A 13459-nucleotide genomic window follows, 5' to 3' on the forward strand; every position below is an offset into this window, starting at 1 on the left:
TACTGAGAGCGCACGCGAGCTAAAACACCGCAGACAACAAGCACTGTTTGCTAATACAACTCTATCAGGGTGCGTTGTTTCCGAACGGTGATGAAACCGCACTCTCTCAATGCGACGAAATGTCAGTGGGTGGGAGATAATGCTGGTTATGAAGCACGCGCATATAGCAGCACTTTGAAAAGAGAGTACACACGGAGTGCGCGAACTAGAACTACGCCACCACATAGGAATCGATGAATGTATGAACCGAAACGGAAGCAATCCAAGACAATGTGAGAGGGAGGACACTTTTTGAACCCGCACGGGAAGGAAAAAACAGATAAGTAATATACAAAGCATAGACGGTTGTAGTGACGGTAGTATGAGGGACTCGACCGGAAGAAGGCGCACACACATTAGGACAGCAGTAGACGGGTAAAAAGGTAGGGATGTGGTTAATACAGCATGTGAAGGAAAGGGAATCACCTGCACAGAATGGAGAGCTGTTGAAAGAATACATCACTACTGCGACACTAGATGGATGGGATACAACAGAGCAGTGAGGAACGCTATGTAGACGGCCGAAACCACATATCGCAGAAGATGCGAAAGACCTGTGACGCAAAATCTCGGCAGAATCGTGGAAGGGGACGTGACATCCCCATATGAAGAGCTAGCTAACTAGGGCCAAAATACTAAACTGGAAAAGACAACGGGCGGTTAAAGAGTCTGCCCCAGGTCAACAAGGGGGTAAAGAAATGCAGCGTTCAACACTGGCTTCGAAGACGAATGATTACAGCAGTAAAGCGGGTGGGAAACAACGATGCTTCTTTCACAGAATCAAGCAGTTAGTTCAGGATGCACCGGGGGATGATCCAAGTATTCCGGTATGGGTTTGTTTCCTTCCAAGTGCGTAGTGCTTGTCCTTCCAGAAGCGGAGTCCTTACAAGGACTGTTGTTAGTTTCTGAAGGAACTGGAGACCGTTTGTGTGGGAGCTGACGAGCGTTCGAATCCAAGTCCTTCATAATAGGAGGTTGGAAGTCCGAAGCCTAAAAGCAGTTGTTTGAAAATGGGTGATCAGTGGGGAAAAGTTTTTACTGATCTTTTTCTGCCTTATGGAGGAAAAACGCACCTAAGTGTTGGGTGAGGCAGAGGGGGATGAAAGAAAACTGCACTCAGTAAAAGATAAATCTGTGTCTTCCCTTTGCGGAAAACTCATCGAAATTTTTCAGCGACTCGGCGTGGTTTCTAGTGAGTAAAGTATCTCACGTCAACGACTGCCAGACCGATCTGAAATCTTTAGAAATAGCGGTTAACGATGGTCTACCATGAAAACCATTGTATCGGTCGAAGAAATACAAATGTTTTTATGATAGGCATGCTAATAGTACACGGAGTGGTGACAGAGCGAAACAGAGAAGTGCAACACGCAGAAGACCTTGATCGAGACACTCAGACGGAGCTCTGGTTATACCCGAAATAGCAATTGGTCGTTGCAGTCACAATTGAAGACATTGCCTGAGAGAAAGGCGTTGTTGTTGTTGGATATCGAAAACCCAGTCAGATAATCGATATCATTCTTGTCTGGATTTTCAGGCGGTATGAATTCAAACCATTCCAATCTCCTGTAACCTTGGAGCACAGCAATGCAAATATGATGACATGATAAAATGTTAGTAAACTACTAGTGGGAAGTGTGCATGAAAGCCCGGAACAATACTAATATATGTAGAATTGGAAGAGCAACCTGAACAAACTCATTGAATTTAGTTGGACATCTCGAGCTCGCAAGTGTGACGGCCACCAGCTAATTTTACACAACTACAACCACCCCCTTAACTTACAGCGTTTAAACTTGAAAGACGCCTATTCAAGCTCAGGCAGTCACTGGACACATAAACCGCCCAAACCGGTGGAACTATACGCAATCGGGGTACGAAACGCCACTAAGATCAAATCAAGATTAGCGTATATTTGGCTACTTATTTGGAAACCAACGTAAAAGGTATTTTGGCTGGCATTCATTTGAGCCTCCCGTTAACGCCAGCTTAGTTTGCAAACGAGTCTAGTTCATCAACTGCGTAGAATTATGGTGTTCAAGTACGAAAAAAGACCGTTCTTAACCGAGAAGCATCGAGAAGGGTGAAACCAATCGTGCGTCGTCGAAGGGTTTTCAGTAACCTTATGAGCGATGGGTTCCGTTAAGAAAACATCTTTTACGTTTGATTGTTTTAATATGTCATTTTTCTAAGGTCTGCAACGAATCTCCGCCATTACTTCGTAAGTTTCATCTTGGAATCATCGATTGTGAGAGGGAGGCGGCTGCCCTTCCATCACGATTTTCGGAACATTTTTAATGGGAATTGACGTCTGTGGACCGGTCGATACAAGCAATGAGTCATTTGATATCTGGAACTCGTCGAGGTGGACGATAAGTATGGACACGAGGAACGCGAACGACCAAAGCCATATAGGCTTCAAGATAGCAAAATTTAGACGGGGCAGAAGTAGGTACGAATGAAGGGCCAGTCAACGAAAAACGGAACTATCACAAATGACACGAAGAGTAGGCTAAGTACAAGCGTCTAGTCAGTCACATAATTGTTTACTTCAACAGATCTGCATAAAATCAGAATTGAAATGACAAAAACAAAACCTACAGCCAAATCGATATGCAAACTTCCCGGAGAATCCAGATCACCGACAGAGGAACAAGGCGAGGGTGGCCGGTCGTCACAACTCCCCGCGGTAGATTTCTGAGGCGTCATGCAACGCATCACGGTGGAATTTTTTGGACAAACTGGTGAAGTTGATGCAGTAGCTGAGTTAGGCGAAGTTTCTGGAAGACAAAACTTGGGAGGTGTAACGTCAACTTTTAGATCGATCGCGTTCGGTTTTGCTGTGATGTGCTGAAGGTCCAAGGAAAGCCTCGTACCATTCTGTCGACTGATTGTCAGCCATTTCGCTGCAACTGTATCGTTTGTCGGTTTATTACAATTACTATCATTAGGGTCGACTGAGTGTATGACCAGCGTGTTATCACGCTCACTGGTTCCATACGACAAACCTGTGGGATTAGAATGTCGTCTCGGTATGTCCAACGGCTCCAGAGAAGCAGATAACTTGGTAGAATGGGCTACAGAAGACAGAGAACAACCACGATCGCGTTTCTTCAACGGAACGATAGGTGGCACTGAGGAAACGGTTTCTACAAAAAAAGTTGTGAAAAAGCCAGAGTCATGACATTTGAGAACAGGTCCATATCTGGAAAGAATAACCTAACTAAAAGTCCAAATGTCAACATAGAAAAGAGAAGTGAAGCACAAATTACCTGCATGGTGAGCCGAAGTCGCCGTTAGCTTTTACAGAAATGTCACTGGGACGTTGTTGATTAAGTCCACTCAGGGTAACCTAGGGATTGAACCGTTTCGTGGGACAGAAAGTTTTTCTCAACAAGAGGAGAAAGTCCAGAACACAACAGCAGATGCAACTGAGACGCCTAGGTAGCGAGTTCAATGCTTTTTAAAGGAAGCGGTCTGGTAATTACTGCCATGGCATACGTGTCACTGCGACCTTACGAAGTATCAGCAGTTTTCAAGTCTTAACATACAACATTGATCTTCAAACGGATGAAAATCAGATTCCTAGGAACGCGGCTCCTAGATTGTCAGTCATGAAACCTACCAACAAATATCCTCATCCTCAGAACATTACAGAGACAAATGTAGAAACGGCTTGAAACTGCTCAAAGGCGCTGGACACCGAAAAGAAAACTTGATGAAGTGGTACCAAAACTTTCCTGAGCAACGTGTCGTTTCTAGCACACAACCCAAAGCCATTCCTCCGTTTTAGGCGCTACCTGGCTCAAAAGGTCCAGTCCAGAACGAGGATACAAATGAGATTGATCCACACCCCAGATTGTCTGATTGAGCGCTGGGAAGTGTAGGCACCTCCTGATGCTTGTGACAGACTAGCACCAGATTCCCCCTCAGCTATTCTGTTCTTCTTTTAACTTTAAGGCTGTAAATACGTTTAAACGCTGCGCCTATTTGGCAGTGAAGTGTCGGTGTCAACGCTGTCTCTGATGATAGTAGCTTCACTTTATTGTTATGGCAAATAATGTGTATGGATTCTAGCTTCAAGCTTAGCATCAGTGGTTTTGCATTGGCTTTCGCTTTGGACGACAGAAACTCAGTCCACTTAGATTTACTTAGAAAGCAAAACGAGCTGGGGGTCCGTTGTACGTAAGGTGGTTGCTTTGTTTCCGACTGAGCGTCGGTCCGCATGAGCACTGGTTTTCTGTTAGATTACCGAAGGACTTCGCCTGCACGGAGAATTCGTCAAAATCACTCACATTGAAGGGTTGCTCAGAGCGAGGAATTACTGCATTAGCGCCCATATATCAGTGGACTATGACAAACAGAACGGATACACTGGGGCAGAAACGACCGATGAGAGAATAATGACTACCACAATATGAGTACTGCGTGCCTCAAACATCCACAATAATTGCGGAAACTTGAGTCTATGAACCAGCGACCTGTACACCACATTATTGCAACAGTGAAATCATACTCTAGAGGGAAATCTTATTCAGATTGAGAACTGCAGATGGGATATTCTACTAAAAGTTAACTACACCAAATTAAAGCGGCAGTACCCAATGATTGGCTCTAGTCACTTCAATGAGTTGATGGAACCCTATGTAAATCTGTCTCAGCCATCTTCGCCTAAAAATCGCTCAAAATAAATGTCATTTAAGCACATTAGTGAGGCACAATCGGAAAACCGTATGAGGAATCATGGCAGCGTTGGCCAATGCGCTGTCTCCATCTCTGACTTTCCTTGGACAACTGAGATTCATGATATTCATGGTGTCGATTTAACCATCACAGTAACTAGTCGCAAAAAAGTACGAAAGCGAAACTACTTCTCACCTGCTACTGTTGTTATTGGGTTGATTGAGCTCATTGGGAACGAAATAGAGGTGGATATTCCGGGTACCGCGGGGGAGCTCGAGACAACAGAAGCAAGATTATTGGGATGGATTTGAGCACGTATTTCCTCAGTGATAGCCTTGAAGGTGAGGAAAATTAGAGGTGGAAGGTTATCTTCACTAATAACAGCCTCAGCATCAATGTATTGGCTAGAACAATTAAAAAATGACTCTTGAACACTACAGACAGACAAACACCTCCAAATATATTTGCCGCGAGCCTGTGCTGCACAGCAGTAAAGTATATGTTGAGTCCTGCACGGAGATAGTTCAAACACCTTGTGAACTCGTGCAAAGTTGGAACATAGGGAAGTTGGTAATTAGGAAGTCGCTAACAAAAAGAGTTGGCGGATCAAGATCACGAAAGCATCAAAAATGCAAGACGTATGGTCCAAAATGGAAAACTATGGCTGTCTATTTGATCGTATTACGACGAGATTCCGGACACACCTTATTGATTTGTTCTTCTAGTGTATTCGTGCTACCAGAGCGCGAGAAACCAGGTAACTTTTGTTGCACGGTATCCCCACCAGTGGATGGTACTGTCCCATTGGACAAGTCTGCTGCGCCACTACTTGTGGTTCCGAATCCTGATGAAGTCAGTTTGGGGATATTGCGATTGGAAGCAACGGAGCCGTTAGTGTCATCCGCATTCCTGGTAGACGACTATAAAACAAATGGAATATGAAACGTCACAATATCGAGTGTGTATGTTGGAGGGAAGGGGCAAAAACTGCAAATTACAGATGAGGAAAGCAAAAGACGGGTACGTACGCGATTCAGATGACTGTGTATAAGTGCGTCGATGTATGTTACAGGATTCAAGGGCTTAGGAGCTGCCAAGTCCTTCTGAGTGGAAACGATTGGTTGCTGATTCGAGTCTCCCGGGATAGGTTCGACTTGAGACACCTCGGGAAGAGACCGGCGTCGATTAATTTGGGATTCCGTATAACCTCGACGTCTGAAAACGTGTGCGCTTGTTGGAAACAGAGAATCCACACTACTGTCATCAGGAAGTTCATCACAAATAAATATTCGTGGTCTTTGAGTTGGCGGGCTTCGTTCATGCAATTTTGATACTGGTTTTTCAGGAGAAGGGGGTCCAAAGCATTGTGCACTGGGTAAAAGGTGAGCGCGTTTCTAAGGGGAAAACCGGGAAGATCACAAGGTCCCCGAATTAAGAGATATGACGGATAAATGAACATAATAATAGCGTCATTGAAACCATTTATGCATCAATAAGAAGTCGATCAGCAATGGGCGATTGCGTCATGCTGAACTACTAAGTATGCACCTGCGCGGATACACGAGCTCTACACATCAAAGTTCGGGATTAGATTCCATGACGTTCCCATCTTGTTCTAGAAAGTAGTTCGACATCCACCCTCACTATCAGATACATGCAAGATACATGTTAAAAAACAAAAAAGTGACTTGGTCCGAACTAACTTTGTAGCTCATAACATCTGAGTGGACCGCAATAAATAAAAACCAAGCACAGACCTGGGCTCCTGAAATGATATCATGCGAAGAGATTTGTGGTAAATTCATTGAGATAATTATTCCTGTATAAGTCCGATTACAACATGCACGAATCGAGCCAGGTAGCGAAACGGAGACGTATGGCGGAGGGAACAATATCCAAATAATTTCAAGCACCAGCTTTGCCAACTGATATAATACTGCTTTCTCGTGGAAGGGAAACGAAAGCGGGTGTTGAGTCAGCGGTTCCTTGACTGTCTTGGAGAATCGACTACACTCGCATTCAAAATCAACAACGACAAGTATAACCAGCGCAATTAAACTGGGCGAAAGTGCTGCTGTGAAATCTGGAGGTGGTGACGTACAATCTCTTGTTCCGTGTTGCTTTTCAGGCCACACTCGACCGCTGAAAGACCAGAGGTCCACTCTAGAAAGAAACTTGGAAGCGTTGGAGACACGACCCATAACAGTCCCAGTTACCAATATGTGAGTGAAAAGGGGTTCGCAGTTCTAATCCATTAAGACCACTGACCTGTGCTTTAAGCTGGCTACAGTGACGAGTGTGCAAGCGGTGACCCTGAAAGCCGCCTAATCTCTGATCAGTGTCGGTCAAGTGCCAAGTGTTTTTCAATGGACCGATCGAGTAACTTTAGAACCTGATGAATCATCGTACCCGGGGACACTGGACGTCGACAAGTCAGGTTATGTCGAAACCGCAAAGATTTGCTGGAATGCAGCCCAACCAGAGCTTGTCGTGGTTCACTACAAGGGCATCCATATTAGGCTTCAACTTTCACGTCAACGATGAGCTCTACGAATTGTGGTGATTTGCTGCACTGATGCATGAAAACTAGAGATGAGACGTTTCGCGCTAAGGCAGTTGACTGGAACGATCATACAAGACACCAAATGTTGGTAGCGGACTCAAAAAAAAACACTGAGCACATCGTTCTGTTGGACAGTAACTTCGGAGAACCTGATGGTACCTCCGACTGTCTAGCTCACTACACGGAACGCGTAGGACTCGAACTCACGGTTCAGCTCCAGTTGTGTTACAAACCTAGTAGCGTAGCCACTGAGAACAGAATGTGAGGAAACTGGAAAAGCTATAACTTCAAATAACGGATAGGTAAAACGGGAATCGTTGTGAATATTGAAGAGTAAATCAAAAAGAGTGCACTGGTTAGATATCGCCAAAACTCTTCGTGGCCTTAATGGGGAATGAAATAAAAGGGTATGAAGCATATGCATGCAACAGCGGTATACAACTAATTCGAGGTCATTTACAACGATAATGTGAAAGTGAAAATAATGTAATAACGTACAGTTGTCGATAAATCCTCTATTGTTTCTGACGACCGAGGTCTTTTGAGGACCGAACTAGATGTTCCTGATTCTGTTTTAGTAGGACTAATCACCGGATCCAATGGAGCTGCATGTTGCGGTTGTTGATGTTGCAATTGGCGAGCACTTTTCAGTGCACCCACAAACCGAGAAGCTTCGCTACTAGTTAGGGTACGCATGGAATCAGAACGGTCCCTTTTAGCATAGATTTCCACCTCTTCACAATATCGGCGTTGTGCATTCGATATGAATGTGGCTATCTGAGCGCTGGGTTCGTCAGGAATTTTAGCCGAACCGCAATCGGTCTGGGATCGCCAGTTTGAGGAGATGGGAGACGTTTTACCCGAGGCTCCCGTGATATCGGTCTAAATAATGAAAACGAAAGATGCGAGGGAGAACACATTATAGGCTAGAACAAAATCTCAACATTTGACTTAAGCAAGTTTGAGAAAGTGAAGCAGATGTAGCTTGAAGCACGGCTGGAATGAAATATGCAAGTACAAAAGGAAATACTGGATCGCCTTAACCGCATATTCCTACCGCAACTCATTACCGGTGGACCCCCAGAAACGAAACTGGTCAAATAAAGGAAGTTCTTTGAACCCTTGTCCTACAATAACGGTTTTCTGTTGTTGTCCGGACTCGTTACAAAGAGACATTCATTCAAATCGGTTAGCTGAAGCAATCACCCTAATCGCAAGCATTTCTCATGAATTGAGCGTATACCAATCGTCCTCAATGAGGTTATGATTCCCGTAGCGAAACGGCAAAGTGGGCTGTGGCGGCTGATTTTTTCTCAACCTACGCGGGCGCTTCGGTTTCACGCTCAACACTTTTAATCGCGATTGACTTGTTTGGTGGTTGCCGTCCTACACGACCTCCAACACGCTTGGGATCGGGTCAAAAGACAGTGGATTTTCGCTGACATTGATACACCAGGATTTTTGATGATCAAACAGATCACACTCACACACGAAGCCACTTTATCCTTATTGGGAATCATCAGCAGTGCGCAGCTAAAAAAAACCAGGGAGTTTCGAAACCTCAAACTCCTGCCTAGTAGTGTGAACACTTAGCCGTTTGGCCACGAGCGGCTGGAAATAGCTCAGAAGGAAAAGAATAATTCTTAACTTGAATTGTTTACCGGCCAGTATGTTCTTTTGGCGTGGTAGCTTGTGCATCAAAGGATGAAGTTATTGATGTCTGGTCAAATAAGAATGTAACGGCCGTATATAGTACCCGGTTGTGAACAAAACGCACAGAGTTTCGTATTCTATATCGTCGCTCTGTAAACCGAAAATTCGTGTTGACGAAGGCTAGCTGTCCTACTTATACCTGACAGTTTTAGAGCCGTCACGAAGATACTGAACTACCCCGCCTTCGTGGCTCACTGAACCACATCGGATGGTCTCAAATGTGAGACTCGCAGTCTCACACCCGGTCGGTCTAGGATTGGTATTCAAACTGAAACAGTCTCCTGGCCTTCCAGGCCGAAGGATGAAAAATCTTGCAACTTGTGGACAGAATTTGGTTGAGAGCCTCAATCTTTATAATAAAAAAAACATGCTAGCAGGCGTGGGGCCATAATTTCAAGTTATATCGGCCTACTCGAAGTGTCGTCTTATCTGTTGCACACACTAGGGTAGATAACCAGAAACAGGCAACTGCTGGCACTTTATTTCTCCTCCACATATTTGTTTTCCGCATCGCTCATCGCACAACCATCCATAATGGGTGAAAGCCCCGTCATTAGTCAAGTTTTCAAAAGAGTTCCTTTTACGTTTTTTTGCTTTTGGAGCCACACGTGTGCAGATTATCGGGTGTCCGTGTTGGGTGCGAGTTTGGGTCGTCGAAATGCTTGAGCACCCTGCCGGCCAACCGGATCGAAAATTTAGGCATCGCGCACGAAACACGGGCTTAGACAGCTCGAAATCAGTCCACAAAGCCTGATACTGAGTTCATATAGCTGCTTTTATTGTTCGCACTCTAAACAGGCAGTTTCCGCTCTGATGCCGGACTGAATTTCCAATGTGTGCTGCTGACCCATAACAGAAATCCAAGCTTAGTTGTCAGAACGTTCCGCCAATTTCCGCTCGCTTCTGGCTCTATAATACGGCTGGCCATGCCATATCTGGACGGAAGTGCATAACTGCATAGTCGGTAATGGTCGCTTCTGTGCCGCTCACCTAGAAACGTTCATGAAATAATTTTGGAACCGAAAAGATGACCGTTGCTCTTTAACCCTACATTTGATCGCACCAGCAAGACGGTTAGTAAAATTCTACAGGCGTTTATACTGAGTTATTTGCCGTGGTTACCGGAGACAAATTCGAAAGCATGTAAGCCTATTGCCGCTGAAGCCTAGCTGAGTGGTCGTTGCTAGAGCACGGTGCGAAGGGACGACGGTTGACACCTGGCGCAGCTGCTTGCCGATCTTGGAGCGTCTTAGAACACCAACGTCCGAAACAACACAATTCACGCGTTTACGTGACGTCCTCCGTATAAGCATAAGCCCCACTCGCGAAGTTGCCACATCGTTATCCGTTATAGATGAACTGGATTAGTATCTCATTGCCACTCGCTTTGAAATATTCCTTTAGAATCAGGTCATGCACGTGTTCGTTGCTAGTTCTCTTTGCATTTGACAAAGGTATTGGAAATGTGTGTAGCTCATCTAGAAATAGAAAGTCGTGGATCCTGAGGTAAGTATTCTGATACAGTCCAATGAACTATGGATGGCATCAACATTAGAAACTTATTGATGTCAAAAAAAACTAGACCAGCAACAAGCGACCAAGGTGACACAGGTCAATCAAATATAGGATAATCAAGAGTATAAAGGATGACAGGGTACTAGTGGATCTCAAAAGCTCGGGAGACGAACAGACTCTCCGCTTGTTACAGGAAGCCGCCGCGCTCTATTTCAGCTGGAACTGGGAGCTTGTTGTCGGCGAAACGGCTTACGAAAAACCTGGAACAGTTTGGTTGTTGATCTGTTCGCTGAGCTTGGTAGTTGGATCGCAACGTTTCATCACCATCGTCAGTGCAGGGGTGAGTGGGTGAACAACCAAGCAGCGCACCTGAGCTACCTACATTCAACAACATTGCCAACATGGAACAGTAACCCATACGCAGGATCACCGCCTTCGGAAACGGGTTGAAAACTTTTACTAACAATTCAGCTGAATGATAACGCAACCCTTAGGGGACCCAGAGAACTTGAATGGAACTTTGACACCGGCCCCCCTCCCCATCATCAACCTAAATCCAGTGCGAGATGTTGTCCTGGTAACCTGTCAAGATAATTTGCACTCAGTACTTCATGAAGGTGGTGAAGCCCTGGCTAGCAGTCCAAAAGCACTGCTAAAAACGACTAAGAATGGAAACAGAGTAAAGAATGGGTGAATGCAACGACAATTCCAATCCCCAAAACGGGCACAAAAGATCAGTTGAAAACCATCGTGGTACCAATCTCATAACGATAGTACCCAAAATACCCTCTGCCATTACCTCGACCGGGTTAACCGACTACGTGGAGATGAATTCGCAACAATCGAGCTGTTTTTCAACCCGGCTAATTAAGCATTGACCTACCTTTGTTTTAACAGGTTTTTGAATGGTGCCATACCTTTAAATGCCCAACAATGGTAGTTTTTTACGACCTGAAATCCACTAGGCTCTACTTCGACCGGTGGAAACTATTCAGGTGTCTGGTGACGAAAGTTGTCACTTCTAAATTCTCATTCTTCATAAAGGCACTTTACGCTCGCACAAATGTACGACGTGCTTCGGTCATTACGTCCGGTGGTGTGAAAGAGGGTTGATCACACTCACCAGTCCTATTCATATGTCGCTCGAAACTTCGTGAGTTCAAATGTTCCGGGGAACTCTCTCAGGCATTCAGTAAGCGGACCATGTGGCTTTACTTAAACGGTATAAGACATTTTAAATGAGACATTCAAACAAGACATTCAGACCTTAAATATGGTGGATATTTCTGATGCATGATTCGGTATAAGTTTTACATGAGCAACCTGTAAACTACTGCTACACGATTGAGCAACACCAAACCCAAACATCACGCTGACAGACCAGCCAACTGATTGGTAGACGACGAGATAAACGGAGACAGGAACTGCAGTAGATGGAACCCACTTGGCCTTGGCGAATATTTTACAAATGCTTGACTTAACTGAATGAACAGGAGGATACAGTGAACTAGCTTACTTTCGGAGGACTCGGGGAGAGTGGAGAATAAGCGCAATGGGGTAGCGGCGGAAGAACAACGGGGGAAGCGGGTTGCGCAACGAATGGTTGTAACGCTGTTGATGAGGCAGCTTCAGTTCGTGCAGCAGCGGCGGCTGCTGCCGCGGCTGCGGCAATAGCTGTCTGGGCGTGAAAGGCGAACCATGCTGCTCGCTCTGCAGACAACGAAGGGGCGTGTTCTTCTGTAAAAAGAGTGGGAGATAGAGGATAGAGACGTCGGATAGAGACGAATAATCCGAATATTGAGCTCCAAACTTGAAGCACGGGATAACGGAATCTACATGAAAAGGAAATCCATACATACTCGAGAATGCTTAGCATGAAGACTGATCGTAGTGTCTAGAACAATTTGCTGAACGGCGACTTCCTAAGTGTGTGCATTCGTTGGAAAGAGTGGATTAAAGAGTGTGTATAAGAGTGAAAAAACGTCTGAAAATCAGGAATGAACTGAGGCTTAGAAGCCGGTATGGAAATATCCGAAAAGTAGGATGTTAGAAAACTGACAGCGTTCACAGTGAAGACTGTTCGGAGTCAGAACAAGATAAAGGGGACATCACCAAAGAATTGGTCACGAAACTGTGTAAAAGTGGGGATGGTTTACATTCATGAATGGACATTCACGCAACCGCTTCGATCACTCACCAGCTGGTAATTGAGGAGGGCCACCACGTGAGGATAGACGGTCCAAGTTGGGAGAAATAATGCTATTGCGAACAGTGGAAGGTCCAATCGGGAGTGGAAGTGTACTCGGATCGATGCACCGCGAATGAGATGTACTCGGAGGAGGGGCGGTACGGTCTGGACACAGAAGAAAACATATAGGGCAATATTTGGAAAACGGTGGGGGTGGATTAGCAACTCTACTAAGGTCAGTAATACGGATTGTCAAATAGTAATAACCGGAAATCGGTTGTGAATATGGAATTGGAAGTCGTGAGTAGCTAAATAATGGATATACAGGTCAGCTGCAGTTTCATAGACGTATATGCAAATTTCTCTTTCACCATCATCATGGACAGCACGACATCAGTGTTCAACACCGATGCTTTCCTCTTTAGAGTTTCATAGACGTATATGCAAATTTCTCTTTCACCATCATCATGGACAGCACGACATCAGTGTTCAACACCGATGCTTCGCTTCCTCTTTAGGGCCTACAGATGAATTCTGTGATAGCTGTTGGTCTGTTTGTCGAGTCCGACAGATAGTTTACAAATCCTTACCATTGGATGAAACATCATCAGTGCATAATACTTTCGGAACGCCGGTATGAAGGTGATATGTTTCTTATAGATAGAGAAGGAAGCCACCTTCGTCAGACCGTATAATGCTACCCGGATTACTGTTTATGTTATATATATATATATATATATATATATATATACTCACCC

General features: G+C 44.9%; 2 protein-coding genes across 2 annotated transcripts in view; one reads left to right on the forward strand and one right to left on the reverse strand.

Moving 5' to 3' along the window:
- Window positions 1-224: 224 nt before the first annotated feature.
- Window positions 225-13459, reverse strand: part of T265_04571 (hypothetical protein) — a gene marked incomplete at both ends in the record, with an annotated part of 74261 nt that continues 61026 nt past the window's right edge. Inside the window, 8 exons of the mRNA XM_009169346.1 lie at window positions 225-1029; window positions 2641-3188; window positions 4918-5056; window positions 5427-5642; window positions 5751-6116; window positions 7784-8167; window positions 12030-12250; window positions 12711-12866. The remainder of the gene's footprint in view (window positions 1030-2640; window positions 3189-4917; window positions 5057-5426; window positions 5643-5750; window positions 6117-7783; window positions 8168-12029; window positions 12251-12710; window positions 12867-13459) is intronic.
- The window catches only part of T265_04568 (hypothetical protein), a gene marked incomplete at both ends in the record, with an annotated part of 10623 nt that continues 2546 nt past the window's right edge, over window positions 5383-13459 (forward strand). Inside the window, 3 exons of the mRNA XM_009169343.1 lie at window positions 5383-5612; window positions 6851-6944; window positions 10707-10853. Coding sequence (XP_009167607.1) covers window positions 5383-5612; window positions 6851-6944; window positions 10707-10853 — 471 coding nt within the window. The remainder of the gene's footprint in view (window positions 5613-6850; window positions 6945-10706; window positions 10854-13459) is intronic.

This window comes from Opisthorchis viverrini (genome assembly GCF_000715545.1).
Source record: "Opisthorchis viverrini unplaced genomic scaffold opera_v5_77, whole genome shotgun sequence".
Taxonomy (NCBI): Eukaryota; Metazoa; Platyhelminthes; class Trematoda; order Opisthorchiida; family Opisthorchiidae; genus Opisthorchis; species Opisthorchis viverrini.